The sequence below is a fragment of the Triticum urartu genome, chromosome 7 (assembly GCF_003073215.2).
Source record: "Triticum urartu cultivar G1812 chromosome 7, Tu2.1, whole genome shotgun sequence".
Classification (NCBI taxonomy): domain Eukaryota; kingdom Viridiplantae; phylum Streptophyta; class Magnoliopsida; order Poales; family Poaceae; genus Triticum; species Triticum urartu.
The window spans coordinates 130,067,293-130,087,790 of record NC_053028.1 but is presented as its reverse complement, the minus strand read 5'-3'; the positions used below and the strand labels follow the sequence as shown (position 1 = coordinate 130,087,790).

Genomic DNA, 20,498 nt, shown 5'->3' with positions numbered 1-20,498 from the left:
TCTCCGGTCAATAACCAATAGCGGAACCTGGATGCTCATATTGGCTCCCACATATTCTACGAAGATCTTTATCGGTCAGACCGCATAACAACATACGTTGTTCCCTTTGTCATCGGTATGTTACTTGCCCGAGATTCGATCGTTGGTATCTCAATACCTAGTTCAATCTCGTTACCAGCAAGTCTGTTTACTCGTTTCGTAATACATCATCTCGCAACTAACTCATTAGTTGCAATGCTTGCAAGGCTTATGTGATGTGCATTACCGAGAGGGCCCAGAGATACCTCTCCGACAATCGGAGTGACAAATCCTAATCTCGAAATAAGCCAACCCAACATTTACCTTTGGAGACACCTGTAGAGCTCCTTTATAATCACCCAGTTACGTTGTGACGTTTGGTAGCACACAAAGTGTTCCTCCGGCAAACGGGAGTTGCATAATCTCATAGTCATAGGAACATGTATAAGTCATGAAGAAAGCAATAGCAACATACTAAACGATCGGGTGCTAAGCTAATGGAATGGGTCATGTCAATCACATCATTCTCCTAGTAATGTGATCCCGTTAATCAAATGACAACACATGTCTATGGTTAGGAAACATAACCATCTTTGATTAACGAGCTAGTCAAGTAGAGGCATACTAGTGACGTTTAGTTTGTCTATGTATTCACACAAGTATTATGTTTCTGGATAATACAATTCTAGCATGAATAATAAACATTTATCATGATATAAGGAAATAAAATAATAACATTATTATTGCCTCTAGGGCATATTTCCTTCATATACTTTAAATGGAGGCGAAATTTTCTGTCGAGAGTGATGCACCTGTGGTGACTTCGTCAATCTCAAGAACCGCCAGCTCAGTCTCTCGAAGGCGTACATAGGGATGAATGTATGTGTTTGTATTGTGTTTCTAAAAATTCATGGCATTAAAATCTCATTCCCTGTTTTGAGAATCCTACAAACCGTAGAGGTTCTCATTGGCATCCAGTGTGAAGCAATACGAGAAGCCTAGCACTATCGTCAACCACGGTACTAAATTTATAGTGGTGAACAACTTTTTCTATAAATATTTTGCTTAATCTCGTTTGGATTCTAAAAAAATATATCAAATTCATTTGGTTACACAGGCCCTAAGGGCCATAGTTCCAAGACTTTATATTCGTAGCTTGGATATTTTTGGACCATATGCATATATTTGTTATCTTTGGGCTGAAAATGATAGTGAAAGTAATGGGACAAGATGTTGTAAACCTCAAGGAGTAATGTGATAAACTTTTTTTATTTTGAAGAAAACATCGAACATGAAAAATACAGCCTTGAATATTGTGGAGGCTGCCATCAATATGTCTACTATTCTGCCTCGGCCTATGTAACTCAATTCCATGGACCTCACCCCAGGTTTGACTCCTCCAAGATTTGGATTTCGCATTCGGAGCCTAAATACAATATTTTTTTCCGCATGGCTTGTTCTTCAGGACATTATTCTTACTGTGAATAGGCTTTCTGCTCGTAGATGGCCCCATGAGGCTCCATAAACGATTATAAACTTTTTTCAAGAATTATCCTTTCTCCATTGGTGTTTGGAACCATGTGAGCGCCTGGACTGGTGAGAACCTAGTTGTGTCCAACTTCCTACCTGAGCCAGGAGGTGTGTCTGACTAGTGAGAGGGCACCATTGATTCAATGTCAAAGGAAGTATATAAGTGGAGGATCGATATGCTCATCTACGCCCTATGGAATATATGGAAGGAGAGGGGCATGCATATTTTTTTGGCACCCGAATGAATCATCTTGAGGTGGCCATGCATGTTGCCCTACAGGACATTAAGCAGCATCATATGGTTTTTGGTGGCACCATGCCCGCTATGGGTGTCAGCTGAGTTGTATTTTGCTTTTAGTAATTCCATTGGTTTCGCCATGTTTCCCTCAACACATGTGCCCCTATGTTCATATTATTCCTCTCTTTTTTGTCTATACTAAAAGCAGCGCTCCCGCCGGTTCCTAAAAACGGCAATAGTTCAGTCATTTATATTGCACTTGACCGGTAGCTGAAAGTTCTAGTTTCACTCCACGTTGGTATAGATATTTCTTCCCTAAAACAAATTGATATGATCAAGGTGTTTCTGCTATATACTAACAATGTCACTTGACACCAATTCTTCTATAGGCCTTTCATGTGGTCATGAGACGTGGCGGACTTGAGTGGATTATGAGTTGTTTCTCTATTTTTTTCCTGTCTACCCAAGTAGTGATATATGTTCATGTACCTATATATTACACAATGCGCGTATAATTTTTATGTTTGCAAAACTCATTGTTTTATCTAGTTAAATAGTGCACTAAGTACATTGCAAGCATCTCGCCGATCAAAGTCTACTGGTGTAATTGTAGGCCCATTGTATTGTTTAGTGAAATCGATGTTGCAAAAAAATGCATTGCACACGATCCATGCATGCTTTATCTATGTGTGGTGTTGAGGTGTTTGCCTAGACCCCACCTCCCCATTGCCTCTCCATTCATTTCCTATGACATGTGTTTAAGGCATTCTTTGCCATCCATCTCCTAACAGTAGCAAAAAAACACCGAATAGAGGTGGAGCGTTGTGCTTCTTCGTCGCGGTTTTTTTTTGTTTGCACCCTAGCCCGAGCCACCCTCATTTCTACCAAATCATCACTTCCTCGTGATTTTTTGATCATTGGGCTAAAAATTATGGTCAAAGAAATGGAACAAGATGTTGTAAACCTCAAGGAGTAATGTGCTAAAAAAATTTAAGGAAACATCGAACATGACAAACATAGTCCTGAATATTGTGAAGGCTAGCATCAAGACATAGGGTGTACTCCCTCCGTTCAATTTTATTAGGCCCTCTCTTATTTCAAATAGAATTCCAGCATTATACTTTTTGCAGCATATGTTTGATATTTTGTTAGTCAAATAGATGGTCAAATTTTGACCCAAAATACAAGAAGGCCTCGTAAACCCAGATGGAAGGAGCTAGTAATAGCTCTGTCATTTATATCGCACTTGATAAGTAGCTGGAGGTTCTCAGTTTGACTCAACATCGATTTAGATATTTCTTCTCACAAAATAGTGTTATGACCTACGGATCAAAGGTGTTTCTTAGATTTACCAACGTTGCACTTTACACCAATTCTTCTATGGGTGTTTCGTGTGGACATGAGATCTCAGGGGTTTGAATGGGTCATGGGTTGTTTCTCTGGGTTTTTTTTCTATGCACCCAAGTATTGATATATGTTCATGTACCTATATATTACATGTGCCCATATTTTTTGTTGTTGGCAAAACTCATTGTTTTACTTCCTTAAATCATGTACTAGGTACATGCATCTCGCCGATGAAAGTTGACGGGTGTAATTGTAGGTCCACTATTCAGTGAAATCAACGCGGCAAAAGATGCATTGCACGCGATCCATGCACTCTCCCTCTATGTGCGGCGCAGAGGTCATGGCCTGGACCCCGCCTCCCTGTCGCCTCTCCATTCATTTCCTATGACACGTATTGTAGGCATTCTTTGCCATCCATCTTCTAGTAGTAGCAAAAAGACGCCTAATAGGGGTGGGGGTCCATTGTTTAGTGAAATCAACGAGGCAAAAGATGCATTGCACACGATCCTTGCGCTCTCCCTCTATGTGCGGTGCAGAGGTCTTGGCTTGGACCCCCCCCTCTCCCCATTCATTTCCTATGACACGTGTTGCAGACATTCTTTGCCATCCATCTTCTAGCAGGATGGTCAACTAGATGGTCAAATTTTTACCCAAAATACAAGGAGGCCTCATAAAACCGGATGGAAGGAGTAATAGCTCAGTATGCTTGATCAGTAGCTGGAGGTTCTCAGTTTGATCCAACATCGATTTAGACATTTTTTCTCACAAAATAGTGTTATGACCTAGGGATCAAAGGGGTTTCTTAGATTTACCAACATTGTCACTTGTCACCAATTCTTCTATGGGTGTTTCGTGTGGTACATGAGACCTCGGGGGGTTGACTGGGTTATGGGTTGTTTCTCTAGGTTTTTTTCTGTGCACCCAAGTATTGATGTATGTTCATGTACCTATATATTACATGTGCCCATTTTTTTGTTGGCAAAACTCATTGTTTTACTTCCTTAAATCATGTACTAGGTACATGCATCTCGCCGATGAAAGTTGATTGGTGTAATTGTAGGTCCACTATTCTATGAAATCAACGCGGCAAAAGATGCATTGCACGCGATTCGTGCACTCTCCCTCTATGTGCGGCGCAGAGGTCATGGCCTGGACCCCGCCTCCCTGTCGCCTCTCCATTCATTTCCTATGACACGTATTTTAGGCATTCTTTGCCATCCATCTTCTAGCAGTAGCAAAAACACGCCTAACAGGGGTGGGGGTCCACTGTTTAGTGAAATCAACGAGGCAAAAAATGCATTGCACACGATCCTTGCGCTCTCCCTCTATGTGCGGTGCAGAGGTCTTGGCTTGGACCCCCCCCTCTCCCCATTCATTTCCTATGACACGTGTTGCAGACATTCTTTGCCATCCATCTTCTAGCAGGATGGTCAACTAGATGGTCAAATTTTGACCCAAGATACAAGGAGGCCTCATAAAACTGGACGGAAGGAGTAATAGCTCAGTTATTTATATTGCGCTTGATCAATAGCTGGAGGTTCTCAGTTTGATCCAACATCGATTTAGATATTTCTTCTCACAAAATAGAGTGTTATGACCTAGGGATCAAAGGTGTTTCTTAGATTTACCAACATTGTCACTTGCCACCAATTCTTCTATGGGTGTTTCGTGTGGTACATGAGACCTCGGGGGGTTGACTGGGTTATGGGTTGTTTCTCTGGGGTTTTTTCTGTGCACCCAAGTATTGATATATGTTCATGTACCTATATATTACATGTGCCCATATTTTTTGTTGTTGGCAAAACTCATTCTTTTACTTCCTTAAATCATGTACTAGGTACATGCATCTAGCCGGTGAAAGTTGACTGGTGCAATTGTAGGTCCACTATTCGGTGAAATCAACGAGGCAAAAGATGCATTGCACGTGATCCGTGCACTCTCCCTCTATGTGCGGCACAGAGGTCTTGGCCTGGACCCCACCTCCCCGTCACCTCTTCATTCATTTCCTATGACACGTGTTTCAGACATTCTTTGCCATCCATCTTCTAGTAGTAGCAAAAAGCACGCCTAACAGGGGTGGGGGCCACTGTTTAGTGAAACTGACGAGGCAAAAGATGCATTGCACGCGATCCGTGCACTCTCCCTCTATGTGCAGCACAGAGGTCTTGGCCTGGACCCCACCTCCCCGTCGCCTCTCCATTCATTTCCTACGACAGGTGTTTAAGGCATTCTTTGCCATCCATCTTCTAGCAGTAGCACAAACACGCCTAATAGGGGTGGGGTCTGCTGTTTAGTGAAATCAACGAGCCAAAAGATGCATGGCACGCGATCTGTGCACTGTCCCTCTATGTGCGGCGCAGAGGTCCTGGCCCGGACCCCACCTCCCCATCGCATCTCCATTCATTTCCTATGACACGTGTTTAAGGCATTCTTTGCCATCCATGTTCTAGCAGTAGCAAAAACACGCCTAATAGGGGCGGGGTCCACTGTTTAGTGAAATCAATGAGCCAAAAGATGCATGGAACGCGATCCGTGCACTCTCCCTCTATGTGTGGCGCAGAGGTCTTGGCCTGGACCCCACCTCCCCGTCGCCTCTCCATTCATTTCCTATGACACGTGTTCGGGCATTCTTTGCCATCCATCTTCGAGCAGTAGCAAAAACAAGCCTAACAGGGGTGGGTGTCCATTGTTTAGTGAAATCAACGAGCCAAAAGATGCATGGCACACGATCTGTGCACTCTCCCTCTATGTGCGGCACAGAGGTCTTGGCCTGGACCCCACCTCCCCGTCGCCTCTCCATTCATTTCCTATGACACGTGTTTCGGGCATTATTTGTCATCCATCTTCTATCAGTTGCAAAAGCACGCCAGACAGGGGTGGGATGTTGTGCTTCTTCGTCGCGGTTTGCGTTTGTCGGCACCCTAGCACAGGCCACTCTCTTTTGTATCAAAAAATCACCACTTCCTCGCGGGGCTACGTTGAGGCACCCATTTCAAGCGTGTGAGTTCTTGGCAAAGGAAATGCGCCTATTTTTTTGTCTTCTGAAAATGACACACTAGAGTAGTTCTGTTTCAATTAAAAGGAAATGTGGGATTTCTCTCCGAAATGAAATCAAATGAGATGTGGGTTTGAGGAACAAAAATAGAGAGGGCGCCCATAAGGGGAATGAAGGGGGAGAAAAAGGAACAGTATAAAAGGCTGCACATAGCTGTCACCCCACCCTAACCGTCTCTTCCAGCGCACAACCCCTTGCGCCTGCCTGTCTCGCCTCCCTCCCCACTGAACCCCCTCCCCCTCTTCCTTCTCCCCCTCTCCACCGGCCACCCCAATTGCAACTGCCGCCTCATCAGAATCCCCCTCCACCGCTTCTGATCATTAAGCCAGCACATCACAGCGAGCTTGGTTTATATATGGCAGCGCGCTCCGCCACTGCCTAGGCTGCCACACACAGCACAGCAAGAGCGCGCGCACTGAGGGCGGCTGCGGCGGCGCGCCGGAATCAACCAACCAACCAGTTCGACCGTAGCGCGCAAGGTAGTTCACCAGGGGATAGCAAGATCGTCGGTCGGCACTCCACGCCGGCAAGCCTCCTTCTTGCGACGACTCGGAGCAGGGCGGGCGGGCGTGATGGCGGCGTCGTCGTCGACGGCGTCCTCGTACCGGTCGCGGTTCGGCGACACGACGCAGACGAAGGTGTTCGTGGGCGGGCTGGCGTGGGAGACCCCGTCGGAGGGCCTCCGGCAGCACTTCGAGCAGTACGGCGACATCCTGGAGGCCGTCGTCATCACGGACCGCCTCACCGGCCGCTCCAAGGGCTACGGATTCGTAAGCCGCGCGCTCCCCCTCCTCCTCCTTCCCCGGCCTGTCCGCGCGCGGGCGCGCGTGCGGCATGCTGCCGTAAAAATTCTTGCTCCCCTCGCGGCTAACGAGATCGATGGACGGACGCATGGCGCAACAGGTGACGTTCCGGGAGGCGGAGGCGGCGCGGCGGGCGGTGCAGGACCCGAACCCGATGATCACCGGGCGGCGCGCCAACTGCAACATTGCCTCGCTGGGCCCGCCGCGGCCCGCGCATCCTCGAGGTGAGTGATCCATCGATCCATCCATCCATCGGCCATCACAAGGAGAAGGGAAACCAATAATAATCTTACTAAACAAGAACAAATTTTGTCTCCTTCCTTATTACCGCCACCACCCAAATTCCCCCCTCCCACGAACACGTAGGCAGAAGCGCATTTCCCGTCCGGAAAATCAAACCGGAGCCGCGCCAACCAACCCAAAGCCACTGTTCCTCCGGTGCGCGCCAAATGGAGGCGATCCGGAGGAGGCCGCGGCGGATCTCACCCCGTCCGGCCGGGGTAGTGCCGTCCGTCTGCCATAGTGCCATGCCAGCGCACGGGAGCCAGGCAGGCGCTGGTGTGGGTGTGGTGGCGGGCACGCACGGCGGCGAGGGGAGGGAGGGAGGGTCGTATGGCCGGGCCGGGCTTGACCAGGCTGGCCTGTCAGTTCGTCGCGCTGCCGCCTCGGTGCGTCCTCCTGCCCGTGCCTGCCCCACCCCACCACCACGTCCACGCGTGGCTATATACGCGCACACAAGTTTTAGCCACAGCTAATCCAGCCGTATTTGCTCGCTCCATTCTTTATTGGCGTACTAGAGACCAACTGGCAGTTATCAAATTTAGAATCGGCAGTTATGGTATGTGATCCATCCATCCGTCCATCCATCGGTTGCGTGGGGCTTAATCAAGAAAATTACCTCAGAGAACAGGGATGCTAGTACCTTGATCAAATTAACCATGTTTCCACTTAATCAGATTCCTTAATGATCACGTTAATGTAGTACTGGTAGTAGCAGCAGTAGCTTCTTATCTTGTGTGGCAAAAACGAATAGAGTAAGCAGGTGAGAGAGGGGGGCTGCTTGCTTTGACTGGATGTGGCGTGGTCGGTTGCGGCATGGCATGGCAGCAGGGATGTGGTGTAAAGGACAAGATAACTGTCGGGTGGAGTGGAGAGGAGGATCGATCAGGCGCCCCGCTTTCCAGCGGTAAAAACAGGATCCAGCAAGCAACCCATACAAAATGCTTCGACGCATATACCCTTTGACCGGTCTATTAGCGCCCCTGCTTACCTCGTCATTACTACTTCTAATACTACTAGGAGTGAGTATCTTGTTTCCTCAGGAAAAAACAGTAGTTTAGCACCAAGAGGGCCACGACGCCAACCAGAATTTGATGCTCCTGTGTGTAGGCTGTACTGAGCGGCGACCAATATTTTTCTCCGGGAAGGCAACAGTTACGTAGCTAGCAGCAGTGGTACTCGCCTGCCGGAACCGGCCGGTCAAAGCGTCAACACGCCGCGCACATGGCGAGGCCCTTTCCCGGCCCTCCGCCGCAGATCGACCGATCGGTCGAACGAAGCCGGCAGTTTTTATTTCAGTTTTCGTAGCGTTTTGCGCGCCGGAAACGTACCGGTTGTACATGCAGAGCTGCAGACATGCACACGCCTGCCGCGCACGTACCGCTTCATTTAGTACTTGCTTGGTGTTGTTGCTTTCGCGCCCCCTCTCTGCCGCTCTGCGGCGCATAACATGGCGGCGAAATGGTTTCATCCTGGTTTCATCCTATTTATTTACTTTTTTTTGAGACATTCCCTATTTACTGACGCTGTAAATACTACTAACATGATGAATGGATGAATGCAGGGAGGCCGTCGGCCGTGCCCTACTGGCAGCAGGGCCCGCCGGCGCCGGTGCCGCCGCAGGGCCCGCAGTACTACATCCCCAGCCCGAGGGCTCCTCCGCAGCAGCAGCAGCAGATGGGCCTGATGCCCAGCCCTGGCCCGGCGATGTACCACCAGCCGCCCCCTTCGCAGCCATGGTAAGCCCTGCCTTCTCCCTGCAAATTCCACATGGCTACACCTACGAGCATGCATGGGTGATACTAGTAGCTGAGAGAGGTCGTGGTCAGTTTGGGTGGGCGGTGGAGGGAAGGGAGGCGGGAGGCTGACCGGAGCGGGCCGGCGACGGTCCCCCAGCCCTTTCTCGTGCTGGCGCGGGTCTCTTTCGCCATGCAGGGTGTTGCCTCGCCTGCCAACATTTTCTGCGCCTGTTGGTTATCTTGCCGCAGGGTTTTTAATGCGTCCACCGTGCACCATTGCCATTCCTGGTTTTTACAGGTGTTTGTGGCAGTCATCAGTTTTCTCTGTTGATGAAATTTTCCTTGAGAAAGGGAGAAGAAACCTGGGCAGTTTTATTCATTTAGTGGTAAAAGTTACTCTCTCCGTTCACTTTTGTAAGACCGTTTAGACATTTACTCTCTCCGTTCACAACTCATCTAAAATTTCGGCTGTCTAAAACGTGTTATGAAAGTGAACATAGGGAGTAGAAAGAAGGGAGAGAAGCTTTTTTCTAGTCATGAACAGGATGGTCCTAGCCAGTTGTGGGCTAGGTGAGTTGTGGGCTAGGTAGGTCAATGATCTAGATTCTGGACTTTACAGCCTTGGTGATGGATAAGTAGGCCTCTTATAACTACCCAGGGGGGCCAGCCCCAAGCTTTTCTCTTTTCCCCCGGATCATATCACTCGCTGAAGAAGCTTTGCCATGTCTTTTGCTTGCAGGTACTGGGGCCCACCCGACTATCAATACCCACAGGTAAGCATGTCCCCCTGCTCTGCTCTGCTGTGCCCCCTCAACGCCCACCTTCTTTGCTTCAGTGCCTTTTATCACATGCAGTGCAGCACACACTCGCCAGCCCAGCCCAGTGCATGCCACTCGCGCGCGCGCTACCCAGGCACGCCACATGCCCCGCGAGCGCTTCCTCCGCTGCGCTGCCGCTGCCCCTGCCTACGTAAAACGCGCAGCTCAGTCATGATTTGCTGCTACAGAAACATTCCAAGATCGGCACGTCCGAGTACCTGATAAGATTAGTTGCACCGTTAGGATTTGGAAACACTTTGAACCATCGATCGGCCATTCATTTCCGAATGATCGGTGCTGATTGTTCGGACACTGACTGACACACTGATGATGTTCAAGTGTCCAGTTGTGGCCATGTTTATTCCTACGCTTGTATGATAACCCATGAGTGATGTGCAGGCCATGATGACCCCTCAAATGGTGCAGAACTACTATGCTCAGCTGTATGCGGCTGGGCTGGCGTCGCCGACAGGGCCACCGCCCTACCATCAGTACGTGGGGTACATGCAGATGCAGGCCCCGACGCCGAGGGCAGCGGTGCTCTCGCCGGTGGCGCAGCAGATCGCGGCGGGGCAGCCGTACGCGCCGCACCCGGCGGCGGCGCAGATGCAGGGCTTCTCCATGCAGGTGCCTTCTCTCCCGCACAACTTCGCGCTGCAGCTGCCCTCCCATGCAGTGTCGATGCTGCCTCCCAACGCAACCGGTATGTCGAGGACCGAGTTTCTTTCGGTTTTTGCACTGAGCTTACAGGGAATTAGAAGGTGTTTTCACGTCAGAAGTAGTGATGTTTTGATGTCGCGTGCAGATATGCAGCCGGCTGGTGGCCAGGCGTCCTCCTCTGCAGCCGCGGCGACGAACGCGAACAACACTCACCAGGGTGCCTGATGGAAGGCTGGGGGAGGAGATTCTGATTGGTTCCAAACACCTTCAAAACTGACTGTTTTTCTGATTTAAAGTTGTTGTTCCCATCTCGACGGATCTGGTGCGGACGAAGTTATTAATGGTCTGTAACAGTCTCTCAGGATGCTTTGACTAGAAAAGACAAACCATAAACATCTCCTCTTTTCTTTGTTCGGGATTCATTTTCTTAAGTTCTGGCAAATATTCGCAAAAAAATATGAGATCTTCTCCTATTGTTAGCGTAAACAAGTTTCCTTTTTGAGCGGAGAGGAAGCAAGTTTCATTTGCATATTCTTTGGGGTAGAAGCAGCATGTTTGCTTGAAGCAACGGCTTCAATAGTCAATAGTTCTTACAAAATTAAGCTCACGGGCCGAAAGACGATCTATGTCTCGCTTTTAGCGAGTTGTACCAGGCATCGATCGCGCTGGGCCAGCACATCAACTGTGCGTGCTGATATTTACGTGGTTGTGTGTTCACCATGAGACCTATATCTCGCTCTTTGCGAGACGGTAGCTCGTCTTGCCCATGTCGCAGTAGATAGCCATGTGTGTTCCTATGATTTTTTCTGCGAGCGGGTTATAGGAAGCTTCTATGGACCAGTGTTAGAAGCATTCGTGCAGTTTTCTTCCTTCGTGTTTTCTGTATCTGTTTTTATTTTTATTTTCCTTTGCCTTTTTCCTTAATTCTATTTTCTCCTTTTTTTTCTAATACATGTGTACTTTTTTTCCAAATACACGTTTAACATTTTCGTATATAGGTTGAACCTATTTTAGATACAGGTTAACCATTTCTCAACGACACGTTGAACATTTTCTAGAACTACACAATGAATATTTGTCAAATTTACATTTAACTTATTTTTAACACACATGGACATTTTTCATAAATGTCATGAGCATTTTATTTACAAAACATGCAAAACATTTGATATGCGTTAATTTGTTTTTTAAAATGTCATGAACATGTTCTTAAAATTCTGTGAGCCTATTGTTTACATTGTTAAATATTTTGTTAAAGTGTCATGAACACAATTTTGAACACATATACAATTTTAAAGGGTACTCTCTCTATTCTGAATTACTCGTCGCAGAAATAAATGTATGTAGATGTATTTTAGTTCTAGATACATCCATTTCTGCGACGAGTAATTTGGAACGGAGGGAGTACAAAACATTATTAAGAATTCATGAATATATTTTTGCATTGTACAAAGATTTTTAATGTTACAGGCATATTTTTAAATGTGTTAATCCTTTTTAAATGCCACAAACATTTTTTTGAATGGTACAAACATTCTTTTAAAATTGCACGAAAGAATTTTTTACACCGCGCTAACATTATTTAATGCATGATGAACACTTTTAAAATTGATGTGATTAATTTTTACAATATTTCAAAAATATAAACTGAAGAAAAAAGATAACATAAGGACAAAAAGTATGAATCAAACGTAAGAATTGGGTCGGCTAACTAGCAGCTTCCTTGAGGCAACACAACCATTTTTCTCACTACAAGCGAGACATAGGCTCCATGGGCTAAATGGATATGTGCGCTCTATGTAGCAATCTTTCGTTGTGCGCTCATGTTGCTACAAGAAAGTACTCCCTCCGTTCCAAATTACTCGTCGCAGAAATGGATGTATCTAGAACTAAAATACATCTAGATACATCCATACCTGCGACAAGTAATTCGGAACGGAGGGAGTAGCAGTTAGCGCCATCTTTAGCTAAAACACTGTTGGTGCTATCTGCGTGGAAGTTAATACTAAAAAAAAGTCACCTGTGTATTTTTCTCTTCTTTAGAGAGGGGAATATAAACAAATTATTACTTCCAAAAAACACATAGACTACGTAAACTATTCATTCGCTTGAGCGAAAACCATATGGAAAAACATTACCTACATAAAAAATGTTAAAGAGTTGCAAAATAATGTTCATGTAATTTCAAAAGGTGTTAACCTATTTTATAGAAAAAATTCAAATTTTTTAAAATATTATCCTTTAAAAAATGCTCATGTGGTTTTAGAAAAAAGTTCATTGGGAATTTAAAGAAATGTTCATCGTGTGTTTATTTTGAAGAATGGTCATAATTTTTTTTATCTTGTAGTAAAAGATGTTCATTGTGTATTTAAAATAATGTTCATCAAGTAATTCAAAAAATGTACATTAGGTAATTTTAGAAAAAAATCATAGTGCAATAAAAAATGGTCCTCATGTAATCTGAAAAGTACTCATCATGTAATCCAAAAATGTTCATTGTCTATTAAAATTTATTCCTCTTGCGATTTGAATAAATGTTCATTGTGCATCTGTTCGTATGTGTTTCAATAAATGTTCATCAAGTATTAGAAAACATTTGTTATGTATTAAATGTCCATCGCGTATTAAGAAATGTTCATGTATCAAAAATATTCCTAACAAAGAAATGGGAAAATGAAAAATCAAATAATATAACGAAAAAGAAATCTTTCATAAAAATTCTCGTAGAATCGAGAATGAAGTTTTCATTCTGTACATGCCAGATCATGAATTAGTAACTGCATTCAATCTCCGAAAAGTCCCGATTGTTTTGATTTTTGAAATGGGATATTTACGGAATCCCCATGAAGATTTTTTTTAATAATGAAAAGAAAAGGAATGTATTTTTAAAATACCTTTTGAACATTAAAAAACAGAATGAACATTTTGAGTGCATGATGAACATTTTAAGGACCTTCGTTTCCGGTTGCTCCATGTTGTTTCCTTTGATTTCCATGTTCCATGATATTATTCTATGTTGGCCATTTGATTTGTAGGGTTAAATTTAACATGAATTTCCCTCCTAAGAAATCATTGGTACTACATTTCATGGAAAATCATTTATCCACTCGGACCTCTTGGGAAATTTTCTGAGCATGCACAGCCTTACTAATATCGCCAAAAATCTGCCATTGTAGTGTGTCCTTATGATGCAGAAGGGGCATCATGGAATTCATAACGCAGAGGGGGAGGGGAAGTACCTAGGTTTGGTCGTTCATGGTCTAGAGACCCCGGTGTAATTCTTATTGTGGTTGAGATGTTCTGTAAGATCTATTTTTGTAATATATTCAAATCTTTTTCACGATGTCCGGATCATGAAAGTCATCTAACGCGGTCATGTATCGGTCCACAGGGCGATCCAAACGTAATTTTTCCCGCAATCCGGAAACAAACATAGAGAGAGGCTTTGCGGAAGTCCGGATCGATCCTACGCCCACTTCTGACACCCCTAAAGCCCCCTCCCTCCCGTGTGTTTTCGGCCAGCACCGCTCCAGAGCATCAATGCCCGCATTCATGCCCTGCCAGAGCGGATGCGACCGGTCACTGGCGCTGGCATTGAAGCGGCGCATCGGCCGAGAGAGCGCCTCCCGCGTGGCTTCCCAGTGCAGGCGACTGTCGCGCGTTCAAACGACACGACAGCCGCCCGTCTATCCGTCTGCCGCTCACATTGATGGCACGCGGTTGTCGAGGCGTCTCCTCTGGCACCACCCGTCCGTTCTTCTGCCGCCCACCATTGGTATAAAATCGATGCCAGCCGTAGTCGCAGTCATCCACCACTGATCCCTTTCCGCATCACTCCCACCATGGATTCTCCCCCGCCAAAGCTCTCAGGGACGGGCTGACATAGGACCAGAAGGAGATGGACACCATTGTTGTTGGCTGGTTGGCTGGCAGCCAGCCGGAGAACGACGACGTCCCAATGGAGGATGCCGCCGCCGACGAACCGACATCACCCTCGCCGGTGCATTACACCATGACCATCGGCGAGACCCATGCCCATTACATGGACATGGTGCAGGAGGATTGGGTGGAGCAGGTCTAGGAGGTGTAGGCCGACACCGCCTACAATCACGACCTCTTGCAGGAGCACGTGCAAGTGGAGGAGTAGCTTGCCGCCGGCAGGGCTAGCGCGCCGGACTCGGAGCTGGCGGAGTAGGAGGCGCTGCTCGATTCCTACCGCTTCGCTCGCAAGATCCGCCTCGCCCGCTGGCGGCCGCCTACAAGGAGAGCGACGACGCGGGCAAGGCGGTGTTCGATGAGACCGGCGACGAGGAGGAGGTCATCGCCGAGTTCGCGCCCCACCGCGACGACCACGAAGCCGGCACGTCCGCGGGCGTCGCTACGAGTGTGGAAGAGTAGTGCACAGTAGGTCGCCGCCGCTCATGTCCTAGGAAGGCTATCGCTCCTCCCCTCCTGACGCCAAGCCTGGTAGGCTCAACATCTTCAGCCGATTAGTCGCTTGGCGGCGATGTGGAGGGATATAGCTTCACTTCCCGGACCTCGGGAGGCGGAGGTTACGGAGGCGAAGTTGGAGAGCTCCCAGGCGGAACTGCAGACGGTGAAGCCTCAGTTCTCGGGGCTCATAGTCGGACACAGTAACGGACGCCGACGACTATTGAGACCTAGCCGGACGAGTTCCATTTAGTTGATGTAAATGTAATGAAATTCGTCATGTTTATATAAAATCCGTCCATGTTTGAACGATGCGTGAGGAAATTTACGGGTTGGCGTCGAAGATGCCCTAAAGGGTAGCGAGACAAACATAAAAGGATGTTCAACAGCGGCACAGCTGCCAGAGGCATGGCAATACTAATGCGTTTTCACCATCCTTGTCAACATGAGTGCACCGGACACGTTTTCCTTGCGCGCGTTGCACTTCCATTACGGAGCGCACAAGCGGCATTCCCCGTTGGCGCCCCGGACCAAAGCGTCCCCGTTGACGAGGAGTGGCTTCGTGACGTGGCCGCCGTGCGAGACGACAGCCGACACATTTTCCCGCCGCCGGTTAAGGACTTCGCTTCGGTTAAACAACTGGAGTACTAGTGCTAGTATGTTGCTTCTTTTTCTTCAGAACGGGTATGCTGCTTTCGGACCGGCCAAAACCATGAGCCGGGAGGTGCTGGAATTTTCGAAAAGAGAAAAGCCGGGAGGTGTTGTAAATGGTTCACATGGACCCGCTCGGCCGGCGGCTGGCGCGCCAAGTCAAAAACGATCTTGTCGTTCGTCGTGGGGCGTTGGAAGCGCACGCACGCACCGGTCAGTTCGGGCCTCATATGATTGGTCCGATCATGGAGAATAAAGTTGTACAAGGGTTTTGCCACGTTTATTGGCATGTCAGTCTCAAGCGCACGTCGAACCTGATGGTTATCAGACTAGGCACAATGAAAAGTAATATACACTAGTGACATACATATATCCCCAAACTATGTTATTATCTTTATAGTGGGTAGTAACTTAATTGTGGTAACATGCAAAGATTCATTTATTAGGTTATAGACTCATATTGTATTGAGACATGTGATGTTACAGTAAATAGCTAAGTTACTACAACTACCTCTCTCCTCATTAACTCATTGCCACATAAACAAATTTGCTGAGTTGGACTCGATGTTACTGCTGAAGTTACTCCCACTCTGGCTAGTCTCAGATAACAGTCTCGCCAGATGACCCAACGTGAAAAGATGCCACGCACTGATCTTGTCGCCGGGCTAGTCACCTCGCCAGATGATCTTGTCGCATACGCCCAGGGTCAGTTGACTGAAAAGTTATTGGGTGTTGCTAGGTCTCGGTGGACTGTGATTTAACAAGTCTATGTCAAGTGACGTATCATGCATGAGAGAAAGAAAAACAGAATTTTTTTGCACTTTCTCCCGTAAATCCGACACAGCACATGGGGGCTTGCAGACGTCTGGACAGCTGCCACGCCTTGACCACCAACCCCCTCCCTCCCCCTCCCCCCTCCCCCCCTCACTCGCCTCTCTCGCGCTTTCCATCAAACGCCCGCGCCGCTTGCCATGCTGCATTCATGCCGGCACAGAGTATGCAACGGGCGGGATTGATGGAGCTATTTGACCATACGAGAGGGCAGCGCAGACGGACGCGGCCTTTCACTACCGGCATTGAAGCGTTGTTCCGGCCGAGAGAGCGCCTCCTGACTGAACACGCCTTCTCACCACATTCAAACGGCCACAAACTGCCCGCCTTCCTCCAATAAATTCATATGTGCGCCGGAAATCTACTCTAGCCACACATCCATTCACGAGCCCCCGTCATTAAACACAACACCGGTTGGCTCCAGCCTCCGCCTGCTATTTAAACGGTGCCAGACGTTAGGGAAAAATAACACCACACTCCGCTCACATCCCTTCCTTGCACTATTTTCTTCATGATCTCCATGGCATCCTAGAATAGGAAGAAGAGTTCTCCGGCATAAAAGCCGGCTGGATGGTCCGTCGAAACCGCCGGATAGAAGCAAGGCAATGATCTCCTACACCACCCTCGATGATCCAGGCCCCTATAGCCTAGCTCTTGGATGGGGAAGCTCCAAGCCGGTGCATCGTTCAGCAACTCGCCGCTCCAACTCAGCCCGTCGAGGAGCGGCTAGTTGCTCCAGGCCTACACGCGAGGGAGCACGGCAGCACGGGCAACGTGGCTGCCATGGACGCCGTCGTGTCGTACTGCTGCTCACGTGCCCGGAACCGCGCCATCCGCTGTCAACGTACATGTAACCTGTAACCGCGCCCTGTCCACGGAGAAAGAAGTCGGCTTCACGGAGATGGACGAAACGGTGGCCAACACATCCGACGGAGAAAAAAGCCATCATCGAGGAGAAGTAGAACATGGTAGGCCGCCACTGCTTGGTTCCCATCAGCGGCGAATCCAAGGGGCAGGCTTGGATGGGCTCAAGCCTGCCCTCCGAAATTAAAATCCAGCCTATCCCAGCCCATCTCAGCCCAGTTTCAGCCCATCATAACCCAGTTTCAGCCTGTGTACTGAAGTTGAGCCCGCCCTTCAATTTCATCCTAGATTCGCTACTGGTTCCCATGTAGGCCACCATCGAAGCAGCGCCGGCATACACAATCGGATATCCGCTGACGCCGGCCATAGACTAGTTTTACCTTAGTCCAGTATAGTTTTTAGTTAAAAATGTTTAAAATATATTGAATGTTATCTAGTTTATATGAAATCCGCCGTCCTTGCATACTTTCTGTCGGATTGATTTAAAATGTTGTTGAAATGTATGCGGGAGGCGTTGATGCGAGAGGAATTTTGCAGTCGCCCTCGGAGATGCCATTAAGCCCATGATTTGCATAGTTTGAAGAGAGCCATGCGTGTAAGAAACGATCGGCGTGCCAGTCGCTGAGCTAAATCTTGACGATAAATGACAAGTTCGAGATCGAGAGAAAACAACAGCATGCACCCAAAAGTCTAAGAGTACATTACGCAACAGTGGGACATGACACTGCCTGGCGGTGACGTCACCGGGCGTGCGTGACTTTGGCAAGCTTGGCGCCGCCGTCCGGCACCTCCAGCCGCAGCTCCTCGACCAGCTTGTCGAGGTTCTCGTACGCCGACCCCCCGGGCGCCGTCGCCGCCTCGGCACGAGCCTTCCACTCAGCGGCGCGGCGCCTCATCTCCTCGCCCTTCTCCCCTCCGCCCATGAGCTCCTCGATGTGCGCCACGACCTGCTCTCGCCGCAGCTGCTCGTCCAGGCGCAGCCCGACGCCCCACTCCCCGCACACGTATCGGCTGTTGATGTACTGGTCCGCGAACCCCGGCGCGCAGATCATCGGCACGCCCGCCCAGATGCTCTCCGTCGTCGAGTTCCACCCGCTGTGCGTCAGGAAGCCCCCCACGGCGCGGTGCCGCAGCACCTGCTCCTGCGCGCACCACTCGGCGATGAAGCGCCGGCCCTTGGTCTCCGCGAGGAAGTCGGCCGGCAGGGCCTCCATGCCGCGGTCGCCGGCGACGAGCCCGGGGCGCACGACCCAGAGGAACGGGCGGTTGCTGGCGGCGAGGCCCCACGCGAACTCCGCCAGCTGGTCCAGCGACAGCACCGCCAGGCTCCCGAAGCTGACGTACAGCACCGACCCCGCCGCCGGCTGCGCGTCCAGCCACGCCATGCACGCCCCGTCCTCCTCCCACAGGCTCAGCCCGGACGCGCCGTGGTCGACGCGGCGGTGCATGGCGGCAGCGAGCGGCCCGATGGTGTACACGCGCGGGAACTCGTCCCGGAGCGCGCCCAGGACGTCTGGCTCGAGCTCGTCGAACGTGTTGAGGATGAGGCCCTGCGCCCTGGCGCAGCTGTTGGCCTCCTCCTCCTCCACGCGCAGGCCGAACCCGTTTGGCTCCACCGTCCGGACGAAGCTGGAGATGTCGCCGAGCCGCACCGTCGGCATCCCGGCGATCCAGTCGATCGGCGTGTCCAGGTACCCGTTGGTCAAGTAGCTCTCATCTGCAGAGCCAAGAAACAGACACGGATTGAACATTTGCATCGATCCATATACACCAGTGCGACACATGCAGCATCCATGTGCGCTCATGCAGCGATCATCAAGCATGACGAGCGCGGGCGATGGGCCGATCGTTCAGATAGGTGTACCTTTGAGCGGCGTGTAGCCTCTCTGTGTGAGCTGGCGCAGCCGGAGCGTGCAGACGAAGCCGACGGCGCTGGTGCCCCAGATGACGAAGGACGGCACGCCGAGCTCCTCCGCGACGCCGAGCACGAAGCTGGCGAGGCCGCTGAGCACGACGCAGGTGACGGGCGGCACGCCCTCTTGCTCCCCGAGCCGGCGCGCCAGGTCCACCAGCGGCGGGCCGCAGCTCCTCCGCAGCGACAGGTAGAGCCTCACCGTCTTGTCTGGCGAGGCGCGGTCGGCGTCGTCCAGCCCGTCGGGCACGGACTCGAACCGGAATCCGTCCCGGCCGGCGAGCCGCGCGCCGCCCGTCCGCAGCAGGCGCTCGTGGTTGTGCTCGGTGTTGACGAAGGTGACGTGCACCCCGCGCGAGTGCAGCAGCTCCGCCAGCTTCAGCGTCGGGTTGATGTGGCCCGAGCACGGGAACGGGAACATCATCGCGTGCGCCCTCCTCTCCTCCGCCATGGCCGCTCCCATCGGTCTGTCCTGCCTCTGCCACCACTAGCTCTAGCTCCTGCTCACTCGATCGCACTGCGCTACAAGTACAAACACATCCTCCAAATGAGCGCGCTGTGACGGGCTAGCTAAATAGGCGAGCTGGCTAGCTGGTCATCGTCGTCGTCGTCGTCGCGGCTTTCGAAGCGGATATGTGTGTGATGTTACCTTGGATTTGGTCACGGCGCATATATTCACGGTCTGCGGGACAAGATCGTGTCCTCCGGAACAAAATCTCCCCGGCTCCTGGTGGGAAGATCTCCCGCGCGCGCCACACGTGACCGGGCAAAGCCGGTCGGGCTGCCCTTCTTCCCTGGCCTCTCCCTCCTTCCCCTCGCTGTCGAGCTCGAGCTGACCGACGACGACTAGCTACACAAGTATACTCTGACAGAGAAACTGATAAGTGTACAAAAACAAAAGCAAAACCAATACAGCTACATGGCGTAGAGCCGTATCCACTATCCAGTATCCTTTGGAGCCCTGGACACGTGATCCGCTCTGACGGCCGGCTTGGCGCGGCGTGGCTGGCCGCGGAATAACAAAACGTATTCGCCATCCCGTTCTCTCCCGCCCCCGAGATTCACCGGATCCAGGTAGCCCAATCGCCTCGCTGACACGGCCGCCGCGATCGAGGCGTGGGATATGTTTACGGCAGCCGGAGCCGGAGCTTTCCGGGGAGCAGGAAACGATGACCGCGACCATTGTTTTCCCATTTTCATATGACTTGATTGAAGCACTTGTCTATTCTTCCGAGCATCGGGTCGATGGGGCCGCGGGGAAAAGGGCCATGCCGGGGGCTTTTATATGGGAGCTACGGGATGAGATGGCGATCCCTGCAATT

General features: G+C 49.8%; 2 protein-coding genes across 4 annotated transcripts; one reads left to right on the top strand and one right to left on the bottom strand.

Moving 5' to 3' along the window:
• Window positions 1-6,363: 6,363 nt before the first annotated feature.
• Window positions 6,364-10,994, top strand: LOC125524402 (RNA-binding protein 38-like). The gene is made up of 6 exons (XM_048689457.1): window positions 6,364-6,958; window positions 7,092-7,215; window positions 8,835-9,009; window positions 9,749-9,782; window positions 10,227-10,530; window positions 10,633-10,994. The coding sequence occupies exons 1-6, from the start codon at window positions 6,761-6,763 to the stop codon at window positions 10,710-10,712; spliced, it is 915 nt and encodes a 304-aa protein (XP_048545414.1). The 5' UTR covers window positions 6,364-6,760; the 3' UTR covers window positions 10,713-10,994.
• A 6,864-nt stretch (window positions 10,995-17,858) lies between these two features.
• LOC125523755 (UDP-glycosyltransferase 85A7-like) lies at window positions 17,859-20,073 on the bottom strand. Of its 3 annotated transcripts, none has more exons than XM_048688819.1 (3): window positions 19,826-20,073; window positions 19,129-19,698; window positions 17,859-18,981 (listed from the first exon to the last, which is right to left on the bottom strand). In XM_048688819.1, the coding sequence occupies exons 2-3, from the start codon at window positions 19,637-19,639 to the stop codon at window positions 18,005-18,007; spliced, it is 1,488 nt and encodes a 495-aa protein (XP_048544776.1). In that variant the 5' UTR covers window positions 19,640-19,698; window positions 19,826-20,073; the 3' UTR covers window positions 17,859-18,004. The 3 variants fall into 3 exon arrangements, with proteins under 3 accessions (XP_048544776.1, XP_048544777.1, XP_048544775.1); XM_048688820.1 differs by having other exon boundaries at window positions 19,129-19,693; XM_048688818.1 differs by lacking the exon at window positions 19,826-20,073 and having other exon boundaries at window positions 19,129-19,813.
• Window positions 20,074-20,498: the final 425 nt, after the last annotated feature.